Here is a 19,765-nt window from a genome sequence, read left to right as displayed (position 1 = left end):
GAAATATTTGTGGAAAAGCATATTTCTTAAAGTTTAGGAAAATTTAGAGAGGATATCTTTCAACATGATGTGTTATTCAGTTGCACTCGGAAGTAATGATCATTTTGCGAAGAAAACCAATGTATTTTACTGAGTAATTAGGCTTTGTCTGTTTTGTGCGATAACCATTTCTCATATGCAACATTCACCTACCACCAGATTATGTTCACCCCTTCGCAGAATAGTTAAAAATTTATTAGCCTTCGATCACAATTGACTGCTTCTAAAAGAAACATACTGTGGTGTATGCTACTCATGTCGACAGGATTCATAGTATGTAGTATCAATCAGACGTGGAATACCTAGCAGCAGAAGAGTGATGAAATGAAATTGAAGGGAAAATGAATGTAAACAGGGAATAATTGTCATAGTAATGAAGGAACGATGACGTTTGAGACAATTGATGAAGAATTTGTAGATGAAGTATTTAACGCATGGTTTTTCACGTTTTACGAAAGAACTCTGTAATTTTGCATTGAATAATAGACTGGTTGTCCCCAAATTAGTTCTCTTCCATTACGATACTACACTGAAACGCAATACTACATCGACGAACACATGTTGTTTTTTATTAAGTAAACATATCAGTATTTACAAAATTTTGAAATATCTAGTTAGTTCCAAGCATACTTCCTCATTAATAATAACCAACATCAAGTTAGTATAAGAATCTGCTGAGAGTTTTTGAATTACAGTTACAATTTAATTACTAATGAGTGGTAACTGGAATGATGCCCGTTTGAATCGCATGAGAAATGAAAGCTCACATAGTATACCTTTCTGACCACTCCAGATTATTAACAAATCAAGATTCAGTGCAATATGTCGATTACCTTCAGCGATTGATTAATTACACATAGTTCCGGGGATCTGATTTTACCTAGAGTTCATAGTGATGAATCGAATTTTATCACCACCGTGAATGGGACGATATGCCATCGATTCAATCAGTGGACATTTCCGTAGTTTTCTTTTTGAATGAGTACCTAATACATGAAATAATTTTTCATTCAGTTAAATTCAACTCTCATTCGGGATGCTGTAACCAATCGAGTCAGTTTTTCATCAGTGGTATTCAAAGATGGTTGCAGAATGTCAAGAATTAGTTGGAGTTAGACACATAGACTATTGGACATCAATTCGTTGGCCTACAGGATAGGCGATCGTCGCGAAACTGAAAAACCTTCGGTTTTGTTTCCGATGAGGTTATGACTATACACAGCTGGACGAAACAGCTGTTCAGTACCTACTGATTTTCAGTGATCCTCTGACTAAAATGAATTCGTAATATAAACCATAAAATGTAGTAATTGAATAGGTTAAATAATTCAGCTCGTTTATCTTTGTTAAACTGTTTGATCATTATCATTAACGTCTGTCTAACTTATTCATTCACCTTAACATTAATATTATCATTAAAAAATAGACTTACCATATATTTATGCCTTATTGAACCTTATTGACTAGATTAACACAACTTTTGAGTTTTAACATTAATTCATACTGTAAATAAATAAATAATATATTGGTAATTAATTTTGATTTGGTTATTTATTCTCTGAAGAAGTGGCTTACACTGAGTCACGAAACGTCAGAAAACCTAATTCTTCTACTCATTGGGATATTAAAAATATAATAATTTCTTTATAACAATCTAACCAATACTCATTGTATTCGAAATGATCAAATCAGACATTGGTAACGTTATTACTAATTTATACTGTTTTGTTAATTCTTTCTTCAAATATTATTTTAAAAGTGTTTAGTCTTCACTATCACCATCACCATCATCATCATCATCATCATCATCATCATCATCATCATCATCATCATCATCATCATCATCATCATCATCATCATCATCATCATCATCATCATCATCATCATCATCATCATCATCATCATCATCATCATCATCATCATCATCATCATCATCATCATCATCATCATCATCATCATCATCATCATCATCATCATCATCATCATCATCATCATCATCATCATCATCATCATCATCATCATCATCATCATCATCATCATCATCATCATCATCATCATCATCATCATCATCATCATCATCATCATCATCATCATCATCATCATCATCATCATCATCATCATCATCATCATCATCATCATCATCATCATCATCATCATCATCATCATCATCATCATCATCATCATCATCATCATCATCATCATCATCATCATCATCATCATCATCATCATCATCATCATCATCATCATCATCATCATCATCATCATCATCATCATCATCATCATCATCATCATCATCATCATCATCATCATCATCATCATCATCATCATCATCATCATCATCATCATCATCATCATCATCATCATCATCATCATCATCATCATCATCATCATCATCATCATCATCATCATCATCATCATCATCATCATCATCATCATCATCATCATCATCATCATCATCATCATCATCATCATCATCATCATCATCATCATCATCATCATCATCATCATCATCATCATCATCATCATCATCATCATCATCATCATCATCATCATCATCATCATCATCATCATCATCATCATCATCATCATCATCATCATCATCATCATCATCATCATCATCATCATCATCATCATCATCATCATCATCATCATCATCATCATCATCATCATCATCATCATCATCATCATCATCATCATCATCATCATCATCATCATCATCATCATCATCATCATCATCATCATCATCATCATCATCATCATCATCATCATCATCATCATCATCATCATCATCATCATCATCATCATCATCATCATCATCATCATCATCATCATCATCATCATCATCATCATCATCATCATCATCATCATCATCATCATCATCATCATAGTTATACTGCAATGATTTCAATGGTAGATCATTTTCTCTAACTAATTTCCCAACTATACTTTTAAAATGAAATATATATATCTCACTTATCGACTAACCAATCATGCTTTAGTGTGGGTGTATATATAAATATATATTTATTATATATTCTCTTAAATACAATTAATTTATAATTGAGATACAAGGTCAATTAAAAATTAGTAAATAGACTGCATTCAAATATAATTAAGTAATTTATTGAATTGGGAAAAGATAAAAATTTAAAAAAAACAATAATAAAAACGAATAATAATGTGGAATATGTCAACAAACACAACAGTAATAAGTGAGTAGTATATTTTTTAAAGAAAAAAAATGATACTCAATTGTTTATTTATTTATTTCTTTTTTGAATTCTGCAAGCTTATCTAATGATGTCTACAGAAAGTTTGTCATTTCTACAGAGGTGTTTATTTTGTTTTAATAATCTGTTATTTCATTACTGAACAGTTACAGGTTTGAAATAAACTTTTGAAAAGCAATAATTTATTCATTTATGTGTTGGTTGTTTGAATCTTCCCATTGACGTTTAGGACAGCGATTGATAGTTAGTGGTTGTCTGAACTCAGTAGCTAAGTGGACCCCGGGATGGCGTTTGAAGTGAATGGTACTGGTTTTGATTCCCACAATGAACATCGACACTGGAATGTAGGTACTCCCAGCCGACGAGTTCCACATGGCACGAAACTCCCATCCTGGATTCCGCTGATAGCCATCACCCATCTCTGCCTAAAACAAAATAATGATTGATTCTATGAACGAGATATTGTGGCTTTGTTTAGTGTGTTAATTGCAACTTATTTTAAGTAGAGGCAGCCATGGAGACACTTTTAAAACATCTTATTGTCGATTTTAAAATTGAATGAATTGTTGGATTCCTAACAGTGAATTTTAAAGTTAATGTGGTTTAATCTCTCAAACCTATTCATTTTTACAATTAGAAGAAAAATGATCACATCTATTTGCATAAGTTTTGCTATCGTTCAAATATAGTTTTAGAATATTAAAGATTCCCATTGTGAAACTTAGAACAACACATATAAGCGAACAATTGTTTTCAATTAGACTGTCATCAGGCTTTACTCTAATATACATGAATATACATGTTAATTTTGTTTATAATCAATCTCATATTGAGTAGGCCTCAGCTCTAGATAAATTATTTTGAAGAAGTCAACTAAACTAACTTAAATAAGAATATATTATACTTTGTTTCATGTTATATGGTTGAAGAAAGAATTTCATGGTTATCATGGATTTAAACTCTATGTAATCTACCATTTCTCATTAAAAAAGTGTTTACAATATTGATAGTACTTGTTTTTATGAAGATATTTGAACTGTCACATTCATTCAAGACTGTTGAACTTATTGCTGCTGGCATTAATTAGTATGCTATTGATGTTATTCTGTCACTGAAGAGTTTTTGAGTGTATAGTTCACAGTGGTGATAAGGTGGTATCAGTTTAATAAATTAATGAATTCGAACTCGTCTGAATAAAATTTTAAAAACCTCCATTCAAAAACTTATTTAACCTTTAACTGAGACTATAGTTTAATGTGTTTGGGCAATAATTATGAATATAGAAGTTTGTGGAGATTGTATTATTTTAACAGTGAAATTCACTGGTCAATCTTAGTCAGACCATCATAGAACTTCTCAGCAGTGTGTATCCACGACTCTACATGTGCGATGTTAAGACGAAACGACCGTCCAATGTTTCCAGGTTTTCAAAGGTGGTCTAGCTAAGATCAACTTGTGAATTCAACAATTATGAAGTATGAAGTAAAGATTTTCTTCTTTTTTTTTAAATTCTTTAATTGGCACTTTTCGTCAACGAAATTCTTAGAATTTTTTTAAAAAAAACTGCTTAACATTTAAACAACTGTTCATTTGTTTATACCCTACAGTTTAATAAACAAAAGTTGATATTATGTTAAGAAAAAATCTTTATGTACAATTAAAAATGCATGAATCAAACGTGTAGGTGTGTGAATTAAACTCTATTTTTAAATTAGAACTTGATGTAAAGTTTGTTTGGATAAATTCAATCATGATGATTCACTATTTATATATTTATGCCAACAGATCTCTATATCAAACACATATCTTTTATTGGGGGCTCAAAAATTATTTGATTCACAATTGAAACACCAACTTACTAAAGCATTTAATATAGAACAGGTTGAAATGTCTACATACATTATTCTAGTATAAATTTAGTTGTTGGGGGTGCTAATTGGTTGGAAATGTTTGACACTGAGCCTTGGAATGAATTTCAAACTTGTCGGTTTTCATCAGTCGGGGTACCTGAAATACTAAGAGAGTCGACACTCCCTGTGAATTTATATCCTATTCTTCTAGTCTCGGAGTCTGGGACTTTACCACTGAGCTCCTATAGGGTTCAGACACAAGTAACTGTTTGATCATAATATGTTACCTAATATCACGGGTGTTTACTCTTTTAGCACAAATCGAATCCTACTGATCAAGTGATCACTAGTCTAATTGACTAGACATAGCGTGCACTATATTGAAATTTTAGGTTTTTAGAGGCAATTAGCGAAAAATTCGATTGTCACTTTTTTGTGATCAAAATGCACTGTTGCAAATGACTTAATGTGGACTAACTTTAATAATTATAATGAATAATCGTTAGCAATACTTCAAATATTGTTAACTATTGAAGATATTAATCAGCTGTTTTAATCAAAATTTTCACCTTGACAGAGTGAAGTCCGAGTAAATTACTACCTACAAACTGAAATACATTATATACCCATGTATATAGGTCACGGGATGAAAACAGTTTACATTTAAATTTAAATATCCATGAATCATTGGTCCACAACAACAATTTACTGCCAAAATGAAAAAAAAACTTTTTAATTTATTCACTGTACTGAATAGTAGCTGTATTATTAGTAAAAAGAATAATGAATTACGTAAACGTTTCAATCACTTGATCAACATAGGAAGAAGATCAAACTTGGGTAAATCGACTTTAAAACAATCATCACAAAAATTATTGAAGTTGCGTAATCTAAACTGTGTTAATAATATATAAGTCATGACCGGCCATGGATGGGACAGGGGTGCCGTGAATTTCTTCTGAACATATGAACTCAGATTATAGGTTCGGATCCTGATAGCTCCTGCCCTATGAAGCAGACGGGATTGAACCTCATTAGGAAATGACGAAGGTATATGACAGGGTGCTCGACATTATTTGACATTATCCACCATATGACCACAGTCAACAAGATTTACCGAAATAGAGCTATGTATTGATACCGTTTTACTTCTAGTCATCTAGTTTAAAGATAACATACTTAAATATTGTTTCTTCTTTGAGATACATATTTTTTGCAAAATACAATTACTATTCATGTTTGTTGATGAAAATAATAGTAATATACTTATAAGCATGGTCAGATTGACACAAATGGAGCAACAGTTAACCCATGAAAATAGAGATCACTTTTCTAACTAGTAATAGTGATGACAATATTGAATAATCATTCAATAATAAAATTTAATAATAAGTCCAAAATAACAGTGAAAATAGAATCGTCATGTCTATGGCAAACTTATTTCGTTTTTTATTTAAAACCTAGATATAAATTGGGAATTATGAGTATACTGCATATATTAACAGTATTTAGTATTCCGTTAACAGCATTTTACTCTGTTTAGTACTTATCAACTGGATGTACATGTATTTCAGTAATCATGTTTACATTACGACTCGAACTAAGTGTTATTACACTTTAAACACCAACTCGTTCTCCACATACCTAGCGAGTTCTGATAGGAGTGAATTTGATCAGCGGTTATGTCAAAATTAATATGGATTTAAGTATTCCCACAACTGATATTCAACCGTAATAGGACAGGCTGTTACCATTTGTGCATCTTGAATAAAACAGTGGCTATCTCGACTCAGTAGATAAGTGGATAGAATATTAGCGTTTGAAGCAATAAGGTATAAGGTCTGAGTCTTACTGTAAGCATTGATATTGAGGTACGCGTTTATCCACCTGACACGTCCCGAATAGGATCAAATGTGGGTCCTAGACCGAATGCTAGTCAAATAAAAAAATACTGAAGCTTGTAACTAAAGGTTATGAAAAGGCAATTCACTCAGGACGCATATATGCTAACATGAACTGTTTAATTTCAGTTCACATTATACTTGAAGAGCCATAGAATATAACTCTTTCAATGACTTTTACCTTCATCTGTATCCCTATGGAAGATTTTCTTGTCACACATAGCATAAAGCGATTTTCTCTACGAACTAACGTCAGCTAAAAAATTTGAAATCAAGGAATAACTGGAGAGCTTTTTCATTCCATTTTGGCATTAATGAAAGTTACAAAATCAGAATCTCAGGATGAGTAAACTTCAAGACATTCTTGAGTCAGGACTGACTAGTTGTCTTTAAATCATCGGATAGAAGTATGTTGAATATCAATTACTTTGTAATGTACCATAGCCCTTGTTCATTGTTTCAAATAGTGACCATCTTAATCCCAAAGTGGTTGTTAGGGGTTTAGGGAAACTATTTTACCTTGGAGTTTAAACCACGAACTGATCATTATCATACAAATATCAGGAAGTAATGGGCGGCTGTTTCTTTTTAGGTGTCGAATCTCAAGATCTTCAAATTAAGAAACCAATATCTAAACTTGACTCCACTGAGATTTAATGGTTTGCACTTCTAACTTCAGTTAAGCAGTAATACTACATAACCATCTCCCAATGTCACGGATGGTTTTTAATTAAATTGATGAAATCTCTGTTAACATTATTCGAAAATATCTGTCTTGATAAAATTCTACCGACTAGACTTTTCGATTACTGCACGGTTAAGTATTCGAATGAACCGTTTATGACTGTCATCATTAGTGATTAATTATTCTTCTGATTCACTTGATATTGTTTACTTAAATCTTCCCATTGGTGTTTAGGACTGCAATTGATCGGTCTCTTATTGACATATGTGCACACTCTGTGAATTGTCTCGATATTGCTTAATTCACAAGCATTATAAGCAAAGATGTGTGGTGGCTAGCAGTGGAATCCATAACGCGCGTTTCGTCTTATTTCGAGAATCGTCAGCTGAAATCAGTGGCTAAGTGGAGTTTGGAGCGAACGGGACTGAGTCCGAGTCTCAAAGTGAACATCAACTGTGGGATGCAGGTACATCCAGCTGACGAGTCCCAAATAAGAGGAAACGCACGTTCTGAATTCCATTGCTAGCCACCATCCATCTCTGCTTCTAATATTTTATAATTTACATCATAGAATGACTATTAACCATTCAGTTATCTTTGTTGAATGAAGTTTTATCATCAAACTTTAATAAAATGTGTCATAAATCAAAAAGATTTTTTGTTAATATGTCTTTAGTTAGCAGTAATGTAAATTTCACACTTCTTGAAAACCAGTGTTTAAATGATTCTACACAATTATACGGTATTCACTTTCTCAATAAAAACGCCGAGAATATTAGGTGATTTATGTCACAGACGAACTCAAATAACAAATTGGACAGTCGTATTATTGAGATTCAAGTGGCGATTTATATGTTTTGATCTTCTAATTTTCATGTGAGATAACTGAAGTTGATTGGTCTCGCTTTCATCAAAATATATCATCATCGTGATTTACGAATCAAAGTGTTGACTGATTGAATTTAGGGAAGAGTTAGGAAAATTTAGTGTCATTCAGAACTGGATATCATGATACTAGTTGTCCCTCTATCATCAAATGTTCGTGTACTGATAATATGCTTTGGACTGTCTATTATATACATATATATATATATATATATATATATATATGTAGTGAGGAAGATGAAGGATTTCTGTTACAATATCATCTTTTAGTGTCGTTCACTTTTATTTTAACATTGATGATTTAACTAAGAAATTTAAACTTAACCGTTTGATGTAACCTTTACCATTGTACTATGGATTTTTAAATAACAAGCATTTATTCTATTTTACTTTAAAAAGAATAGCATTTTTGTTTGTTGTTTAGTAGTGAAAAGAATAATTCTTTTTGTACACTAATGAATGATGAATGTTTACAATCATATTGTAGATTAAAGAGAATATATGCCGTTTGTACGAAGGGAATTTTCTTTTACCCTTAAATTTTTTATACAGTTTAATAACCATTGTAAATATGTTTGACAGAGAAATATAATTTAAATAAATTTATTAACTTTAGTAATATTTGGCCGGCTTCGAGTGGTAATTCATGGAGTTCTAATGAGAACTTTTGACCAGGGGAGTTTAACTGTGTGGAATGTGAGGCAATTATTTACCACAGACAACGGAATATAGTCGCGCAATACTATGCACATAGCTATTTAGAATAAATTACTGTCTGGCTCTCAATTGATTTAAATGGTAACCCGACTCATATCACTCCGTAATTATTTATAATTATGAACAGTTTTTTTTAAATAAAAAACTATCCAATCAGTTATTGAAATATAAAACAAATACAATAGCCTAACAATCTGTTTCAATAATTTAGCAAGAATGAGAGCTAAGTAATAAGCACTTTCAATAATCAGAAATATAATGCATTTTCTTGGGTTTGACTGCATTTTATGTTACATTTTTTTGGTTTTACAACAGGTTCTGAATAGCAGTCTCTATAAATAACTTAACCAACATGAGGCATGTGATAAACAAACGCCCGGTAATCTTCTACTAGACCTTTCACATAACGTAATAATTAATGCCACTTCACGTCCTGGCCTTGGAAGCGTAGATTCAGCATGGAAGTTAGTTCTGAGATAGTTTATTTTGATTTATGATTAAGAAATGAGAGTCTAACAACACTATTATAAATTATGTTTCATATTACATATTACATGATTTGTTTAGTAAATACTTGAAGTGAATTACTGAAATGATTATCTATGAACCAACCATAAAGTAAGTAAATACCCACTAATCTCAGTAAATTAATCTGATGTCAGTCATGTAAGGTTTACACCGGGAATAAATAAAAAACTATAAAATGGAGGATGGCTGGTGTTGATTACCAGTAATTTCTTTTTCAACAATGATAGGATGTGTATACCAACACGTAAGAGATATTATGAACAACATTGACATACTCTAAATATTGTGAAATGAACTGACTATAATTTGAGTTCATATGTTTACTGAACAAAGAAATAATGAATGTCAATCAGAAAAACTGACTGTTATAAGCATGTGATAAATTGGATCAAACCAGAAATTGACATATCAAATCCATTATTTTAATTTATTTTTTCTACCACTACAATTAGCATTTCATGTAAAATACATAGTTCAATTAACTAAACATATTTTCACTGATTCTTATGGAAATCGAAACTAATGAATGTATGTCAAGTTTTGCTTAGTGTTTGAAATTCACTAAGCATACTTATAATCCATATTTTTGGAGCCGATTTCAAAGCGACTTTTAACATTAATAGATTTAGAATATTGTCTATTAAGTAATAGGACAGATATTGTATCACAAAAGTTGTCATTGATTCAGTCCGTTCTAGAGTCATAATTGCGCACACTAATGATGAGTACTGAATTCAAATGAGATTCTTTCCAGTTTTTAATGATTCGCTAACAGGTAGTTCATGACGAGAGCTGACACCATTTTGAATACTTTACTTCATATATTGAACAGTATTTAGAGGATTTTTATCTGTTTATATTCGTTCACGGACTTGATTTTGACGTCTAGCATATTTTAACTTTTACACCCTGATTTTAAACCATTCATGTTTCACTGACTAACCGACAATTAGAGCTTTAGAAGTCTATAGATGTGAATTATGTTTACACAAATTAGAACCTCCAGATACATAGATGAAATTCAAAAGGCTTTTAGGAAAATGTATTCGTGGCAAAGTAGTGATATTTCCATCACTTTCGCAAGCCATGACCTTTCTGATAAAACAGACTGGCATATAGAATTCCATAGGCTTATAATTTAGACTGCAAGGAGAAACATTTTGCAAGATAATATAAATTCGGAATTGTTGAAAATGGAGGTTCTTTGAATATGAAAAACTTTGAAAATGATTGTCCACGAGGATCCACTTCAAATAAACAATCATTTGAACCAGAAATTACTGAACAGTTGTTTCGTCTTAGCTTAAAACTTTTTGGGCATTAAGCATCCACAAGTTTACAAGAAGTTCGATTTAACAAGTTTAAATCTTGTAACAACTATGATACATTTAAACTACTGAATTCGCATTCAATAGTCCATATGTATCGGAACTATTCGACTGAAAATCGTGAATTTATTTTGGAGTTAATCATTATTAAGAGCGTAATTACTTCCGACTAAAGAAAGTTGTGATTTTAGCATGACCCTTAGTTTCTATTTATGTAGAACAAGACAATAGTTTATTCTCTACCATACTTTGATAAGCTCGAATAGTAGGTATTCATTTATTAGGCGGTAAACTAGATTTGAAAAATTCCCAACCAGCTTGATCAATAAACGTGTTTTTAGCATGGTTCTTTTCTAAAGTATGGGGTCGCTAACCTTGTGTCCAATTTACTTTTTTATCCCAGATTGAGACCAGTAATGACCGTAGAAGGTCTCCAAGATGAGTTTTATTCATAAGGTGTCAAATAAAGAGAAGAGCATGCCCAATTGTAAAATAGTACGATAGTTAGGAAAGTGACAACTAAAAAATCAAGTAAATCACTAAACAGCTATCCAAAATAAATAGATTTGTAGGTACTTCACCTAGGTAGTGACTCTATTAGCCTTGACAGACACTGAAGGCTGAAGGTGGTCAGTGAAACGTCGTAGCAATATACCGGTACAGCCCATGTGAGACATTTCTCCTACTCTAGATAGTCACTCTAAACGTCTCAAGTCTACCTGCTTCTGGTTTCCTTCAAATACACTGTCCCACCCAATGGCTGTCGTCTCCTCATTTTGTCTTCTAATTATTGTACTTTATGTGACCCGATATTAGCATCGTCCAATATTGTCATACATGCAGTATCTCTGCGATTATTGGCATTTATTCAGTCCAAATGAGTAGGGATTTAATTATAAAATTCATCACTTTTCTTCATTACAATTTAGTTTCATTTTGCCATAGCAGAGTTGAGAGAAATCATCCTTTCATGATAGCCGTTTACTTTTGACTATGTTAAATAGAACACTCAATTGTATTAATGAAGAATATGCTTATCATAATAATCAAAATGGAATAATCAAGTAAGATATTGGAATTCAGTTACGTTTAAAGTTGTAGAATATATGAAATGATTGAAAAACTATTTGTCTCAAATCCAGTAACAAATAAAACAATACGAAGTCACTGGAGTTCGATGTACAATATTCACATAATATTACACGCTATATATCTCCGCACAGTACTGACATGTTTATCTTTTAGTTATCATATTATCATTTTGAATAATTAATTATTTCAAAGTGCAGGCAAAAACACTTCAATATGGTTAATACATTTGCTGGTAAGAGAAAATTATTAGATTATTGCTTTTGAATGTTTTTTGAGGTAAGCTGATTCCACCTTGAACTCCATCGTATTCAACTTGTAGCTGTTTTTTAGCGGGTATCTATAGATATACATTTGTATACGTCAGTATTGGGATTTATGTTTTCACAGTTGAATTCACGAGCCGATCTAAGCTAGACCACCACTGTTATATCCTAGTAAAGATTAAATTATGGGTAACTTCTGAGAACTATTAATGAACTAATATTATATATACTATTCTTATTGTATAACTATTCAGTAACTAGATTATGTATATCTATATTCCTCTTATTATAAACTTTATTTTGACTTACTATTTTTAAATTATACTCAGTTTATTAATTGATCTCCCACGTTCACAGCCACTTTTGACTAGATATTTTACAAATCTTATTTCCTATTTTATGGTTTGGTATGGCCTGTTTTGCTGGGATATAAACCAAGTATGTTTGAAATGAATTATTCCCATAATGGGAGCTGCTGTTGGCGTTCTGGAATCAACTGAACAGACTACGAGAACAAAGGACCAATAAGGATGCTAGGCTGCTCATACCAGTCGAACGTCATTGGCTTAGCACAGTACTAAGCTTTAATAAGTCATATTTCCGTTGGCAAATATATCACGTGGTATTTAGCCGGACTTAAAGTCACGACAACCACTGAAAACCTGGAAGCACTGGATGGCCAATTCTTTCTAGTATGCGACTCCTCATCAGTACGTATCCATGATCCCCATACTGATAACAATCATATGCTCATTAGTGACTAGCTTTGAGATGGATTTCTTGGGTTGTAGTGAGAAGCCATGGCCAGTGTAGTCCAATGTCTGTTGGGTGTGAGGCAGTTATCTACATCGGACAATGGATAAACGGTTGCGCAAGATCATGAATACCAGCTCAGTGGTCTACAGGTTAAGAGCTTGAGTTTCAGTTTCACGTGTGGGATCGTGGATGCGCACTGCTGAAGAGTCCGTACCAGGACGAAACGGCCGCCTAGAGCTTCCAGGTGGTCTAGCTTAGATCAATTCGTGAGTTTATATATATTAACTTATCGACTTTCGATGATAATAATGATTAAAAAAATGTACTTAATGGTTGTAAAGAATTTTAGATAATTTTACACTTAATTTAAAACGTGTGATATTTATTATTAGTATTATTACTGTAAAGTACTTTTATTTTCTGTCTAGCATCTTTTTATTAACTTCTTATGTTTACTGCATTTCTGATACGGAAGGTAAACGACAATTATACTATGATTGTAGTTTAAGAGCTGAAGAATAACTAAAATATACTACTCGTAATATTATTAGTAATATTTACAAGATTCAGAAACTAAAACTTACGAAAAGCAAAAAAGATTCAATGAAATATGATACGGTTTGTCTTAGTGTTCTTAATTAGTTGAAAGCATACAATAGATGTAAAAACCAGATTAGAATATGGAATAAGTAATAATTTTAACCCTTCAGCCCCACCCCATCTGTAAAATAAAGTCGGATTTATTTTTCTCTAAAACGCATAATTCATAGACAATTTTTAGCTTTTCATTCAATTTAACTTATTGATTACTGATAACTATAAATAGTTATTCATAATGGCTTTCTCGGACTACGAAGAACTAAAAAGCATCGTCAGTGATATGATTTATTTTCAGTTAACATGGTCGCTTAGTTCTATAATAATCGTATGTACATCAATGTTTAATAATGTGGTGATTTTTCCAGGTATAGTGCTATTGGTGAATAGTGTTGTAAGTTACCATGAATAAATAGTCAGGACAACACTTTAGAACCATATGTCTTGTAATTTAACACTTTTCAGCAAGGAACATTTAAAACCTCGTACGAATCACTGGATTCAAGCACTGGTTACTCAGTCTAACAATCTAAAATTCTATGAATGGTCTGTTTAGGTATTTCATGACATTGGTCACTACTCATTGGTCAATTAGTTGCTTATATGTCATTCTTATAAGTGGTTATTTGAGGACCGAAGAGCTCAATAGTAATGTCCTGGATTAAGAAACCAGTTTACACGAAAGCAATATCAACGGGTGCACCAGTTCCCTGAAGATTACAAGTACACTTTTCTGACAAATCGCAAATAACATAAAAACCAGGTTCAAGATTTCCTGTTTACTTTCTCCAACCACCTAACAGTGCATACAATGTTCATTTACTTAGATTAGTTACTGCAATACGGTTAGATTGATAGGATCAAATCAGAACTAAAGACTAAATGAATATAACCACGAGTCTGACGTACAGATCAATAGTTGTAAATTATCTCTAAAGTTATTTTGTGATTATTTGATTTCCAATAATCCTCTAAGAATTATCAGTGATAAAACTATTAAAATTAAGATGATAAATGATGTTTTCGGGTCTAAATGTTAAGGTTGTGTAAAAGCAATAAGTTTAGTAGTACGGCTTTAGCCTTTTTTAAATAGTTTAATGACTGTGTTCATGAATAAAGTTGATGTTAATGTCCTTATATTTACACTTCAAGTTATTTTGTAATAATTCATAATTTTCAATTTAAATAGTTTCACACACACACACACAAGATGATAATATTTATTCAGTTATTGAATTCTTCTCAGTAGAATATACAGTTCTCAAAGATGTATCTACTTTGGAAATATAACAGAATAGGTTTATCGTTATTTCTACAACTTGAACTTAATACTTTGTACTTTGTGTGGTAAAGGAAGTGTGGTACGTGCTACTTATATTGACATAAGTAGTATATAACGCGAGTCAGGAATGTAATGTCTGGCAGCAGAAGATAAGGGAAGAGCAAGAAAGAAAGAACGGGAATAGAAAGCAATTATGGAAATGCAAGAACAAAGAAGTTCGAGACAATTATTGATCATTTTGCAAATTAAGTATTATAGTATGGATTTTCTATTTTACCAAGTAACTCTATAATTTTGTGTTAAATATAATTCGATTGTCCCAACCCGTGTTCTGTTCACTACAGAATTAAGTAGTTATTAGTTATTTCTGTTCAGTATTCAAGAAAAAAAAACAAATTGAATGTTCAACTTACATCTTATCGATTTGTTAGTTTAGTGGTGATATCTTGTAATATTTTACTAAATGGAAAAAGTCTACAACTTTTCAGATCCATTCGTTTCTTTGGTGTTATTAACATATATCAATAATTTAGAATAGATGGATTTTGGCTAACAATGGAATACATTACTGTCACTTCTTACTATTTGGGACATGTCAGTTTAATGTACCTGGATTTTAGTGTTACTGTTGAACTTTAAAACTCGAACTTAGTACCTTTCGCTTTTAACACTACCATGTTATTCACTGAGTTACTGAGTTCAGAATCAAAACCCTTGCTAATAGTATTATGTATTGTTATTGTTCAGTCAATGGTATATCAGGGTTTCTTTTCGACTGGCACTATTTATTTAGGTACAAAAATACATGCACAATAAATTTTATTTCAGCTAACTTAGTAACCATATCCAATTCAATAACCGACAGAGTTTGATTATTATCTAGAATTCTAACCATGTATTTATTTAACAGGATATGTCATTTTACTGTGTTTGAAATTAGTTAAAACTTGTTTAAAGAATGTAATGGTTCTGGATATTATCAAACAATAAGTTTCTTTAATTTTGCCTAGTTAGTAAAATATACATTATTGTAGATAGGTATTAATTCGGCTCAGAATGTATATGAGCACTGATATTGTTGACATTCGTATACTTTCTCGCACATATTATCTTTATTTAGAGCTTACGGAGCCCTGGAACAAAGAAACGCTTTTATGTTGTTATCGTAAAATATTGTTGTAGTACGTGATTATTTCAAGATTTTGCGACTATCATTAACCAATAATCACTTCATTAATGGACTCTGGGCTGGTGGTGCTTAGAGCTAATCACTCTCCATGAACCCAAAATGGTTTCTGTTTGATCCCTCTTACTTACAAACATACACATTTAAAATGTATAATTCACTTATTGCGTGATACAGTTATGTTTACAATAAAAGTATGATGAAGTGGCAGGATAATACATGTAATTTAGTAGTTCGCAAGACTCAGTTCAGTTTCTGTCACCTTAAAGAAATCTATATTCTAGCATAAACAAAATGTATGCTATTTCTCTTTGCTATCATGGGTGTGAGTACCAAGTTTGAGTTCTTTCAGTCGTAGGTTAAGTGGTTCTTTCATCGAAGCCACTCTAAAAATTACTGTTTAACAAACTATTAATTCAATTTGAAAATATAGTTAACTTGTAGTATGAGAATGAGCCGGTAAAAGTCTACTAAATAACTGTTGAGATTTCACGCAAATTTCAAAATGAATTACTTTCGTCGTATATTATGGTAAACAAGCAGCAGAAATAACTTTGTATAGTGACCATGGTGTTCAGAATTATAAAGAAAAAATATTTTAATTCATTATAAAGTTATTAAAATAATATTAATGGCATCATGGGCTCGATTCTTTCTGAATGAATTATATGTAACACTCGAATCAAGCCTATCCCAAAACCCTAAATTTCAGCTCTAACCCTAACCATGAATCGCTTAGCCTAAATGCTTAACCCTAATTTTAAACCACCTACCAAAGATTATATGAGAACTCCTTTAAATCTTTCTATGTCCTTAATGCGGTTCGAGAGGACTGATATTCTATATCCACTTGGATGGAATTATATATATATATATATATATATATACTTCAATAGATTCGTTAATCATATAGGATCTGTGCACCCAATATATTAATATTCTTTTAAAAACTATTTACTTACAATACCTGTCTTCTGATTGATTAACAACGAGCCGAACTTCATCGCGGTTATTGTAAGTTTGTCCTTGAACTATACTCTTACTGAAAATTCTTGACTATATTCGTAATCAACACTGATCATAGTTTAAAACAAACTTATCTACGATAATATTGTCTATTATGAACTATTTGATTTCATGATTCAAATGTTTTCATTTTTCCAAAAGATTAAATCTTCCTATGCTTTAATTTCACTAACCTTTTTATCTGTTTTAGGTGTTTTCTTAATTATTCATTTAGAATTATTTATTGTTGATTTGTTGCCAATCCATACAAATAATATTACAATACAACGTTACCGACCTAAACGATGGGCCTATTATGAAATACATAAATGTGGTCGTATTAAAGGATATAGTTGTTTAGAACATCGTCATTGTTATGAACGTTATCTACGTCATGATATGGTTTGTTTTGAAGTTTATCCATGTTTAAGTTCATGTATATTTATTGCTCAGGTAAGAACTCACTATAGTTAATTTCGATGACATTTATTTTTTTATTTTTTTGGATTTGAGATAGTATTAGTATTTGAGATATGCATTCTACCTTGTTTTGGAATTATCTATTGAATATACCAGTAGTATAGAGTTGTAGTTCATAGTGATAATTGTATTCAATCTTTCGAACTTATAACGTTAAAGTTTCACCTACTGAACCATTGAACCTATATGAACCTATATATGCTCAACTAATCTGATATTTATCATAAGTTTTAAGAGCCTATAGTTTTTAAATATTAGGACCAATTTTGATCAGTTCGTGATTTCATCCACTGATAATAATAATGCTAAAACCCATATCCTTACAACTAATGATAATTATTGTTCTTTTATAACATGCTAACAACTAACATGACATCCATTTTACAACGTTTTTGTGGTTTGAAACAATGAATTTTAGCTCTTTTTTCAATACAAACGCTAACGTTAGTGTGCTGATGAGTTTCACAAAAGCACGAAACGTGCGCTTCGGATTTTGATCCATGATATTATGAGAATAAAATCAATTTAAAAATCCAGGGAACACTGAGGCATTAGCTTTAAGAACGAGAGATTATTCAAACTAAGTCTCATATATAAACAATACATGTATGTTCACAGAAAGAAAAGAATACTGATTTAGACTATGCAATTAGTTAATAATGTACAAATCGTTTTTAATATAGTTTGGAACGCCTGCAAGTGAATTTTACTTATAAACGTTTTAAACTTCATTCACTATAATTAATATTATAATTTATTCAGATGATTTTAAGAAATCTATCTATAGTAACTTAAAACTATCATCTTTTATGCATAATTTAACAGTTTTAATCTCTCCAGGGAAACACGTCATACTTTTCAATGTTATTTAACCGATGACATCAATCTCATGTTAATCTCAAAACTCCCACTGAAATATTTTCTAAATGAAATCAAAGGTACCGTATACAAAATTCATTAGTTTAAAAATAAAATTCAATCTATGTTCCTTCAATTGTTATAATGAGTAAAATGGCATGAATTCCTTCCCCAGTCCTTCGGTAAACAATAGATGAAATATAAATATCATTTGTCTATTCAAATTGAAGAACATTGAATTGAGTTAATTGAATACACAGAAACATGATCTTCCATTTGATGTATAAGATGAATTTTTACAAAAATTAGTTGTTTTTTGTAGGCAGTGATGGATAGTGTCTAGCAGTGGAATCCAGGACGCGCGTTTCGTCCTATTTGAAACTCGCCAGCTGGATGTACCTACATCTCATAGTTGATGTTCACTCTGGGACTCGAACCCAGTACAATTCGCTTCAATGGGAAGATACTAGCCAAACAATACCAAGTGAATCTAGTTGTGTTTTTTTAAAAAAGAATTACGTGATCAAAAAATGGGTTGAAAATAATCTATAAAGTTAAATATCAATGAACTATATGTAAACGTTTACTACTTAAACCGACATTCAGTAGCAAATGGTAAATAGTCACGAAATTTTCATATTTTTAATTATGACTACTTACTTTTTTTTAAACATAGTTATATGACTATGAGAAATTTGCACAACAAGTTGAACGTTTAATGATCAAGGGAATACCAGTCAATAATCATGATGATGCAGTAAATTTTGTACGTGAAAAAACAAAGAAATTAGCCAAAGATTTAAATATGTCACTGCCATTAGGTGGAATATAACAGAATAAGTTAGTTTTTATTTTGTATAAAACCAGTGGATGAAATATGGCACATTTAATAAGAGCGGAATCATTTATTGAAGCTGTAATTGACCAATTTAATAATTCCTAACTAATAATCAATTTGTATAATTACAAATCGTTTATCTTTACTTGTGAACTTCAGAAAATCTTTCCATGTGTCACAATACACCCTGTATTTGATTTCAGTGTGTGTTTTTTAGATGCTTATACAATGTTTTGCATTTGTCT

At 31.4% G+C, this 19,765-nt stretch overlaps 1 protein-coding gene across 1 annotated transcript; it reads left to right on the top strand.

Moving 5' to 3' along the window:
* Window positions 1-3,090: 3,090 nt before the first annotated feature.
* Window positions 3,091-19,765, top strand: MS3_00002929 (uncharacterized protein). Its single transcript, XM_012936782.2, has 3 exons — window positions 3,091-3,251; window positions 17,556-17,797; window positions 19,359-19,765. The coding sequence occupies exons 1-3, from the start codon at window positions 3,218-3,220 to the stop codon at window positions 19,512-19,514; spliced, it is 432 nt and encodes a 143-aa protein (XP_012792236.2). The 5' UTR covers window positions 3,091-3,217; the 3' UTR covers window positions 19,515-19,765.

This window comes from Schistosoma haematobium, chromosome ZW, assembly GCF_000699445.3.
Source record: "Schistosoma haematobium chromosome ZW, whole genome shotgun sequence".
Taxonomy (NCBI): Eukaryota; Metazoa; Platyhelminthes; class Trematoda; order Strigeidida; family Schistosomatidae; genus Schistosoma; species Schistosoma haematobium.
The sequence above is the reverse complement of the archived record's forward strand: the minus strand, read 5'-3'. Positions and strand labels throughout refer to the sequence as shown.

Bases quoted from the DNA above. Each gene is read 5' to 3' on its own strand.
- MS3_00002929 (XM_012936782.2), top strand. From the start codon at position 3,218: ATGTGGAATATGTCAACAAACACAACAGTAATAA. The intron at 3,252-17,555 runs GTGAGTAGTATA...TATCTGTTTTAG, and splicing joins AACAAACACAACAGTAATAA to GTGTTTTCTTAATTATTCAT. The intron at 17,798-19,358 runs GTAAGAACTCAC...TTTTAAACATAG, and splicing joins CATGTATATTTATTGCTCAG to TTATATGACTATGAGAAATT.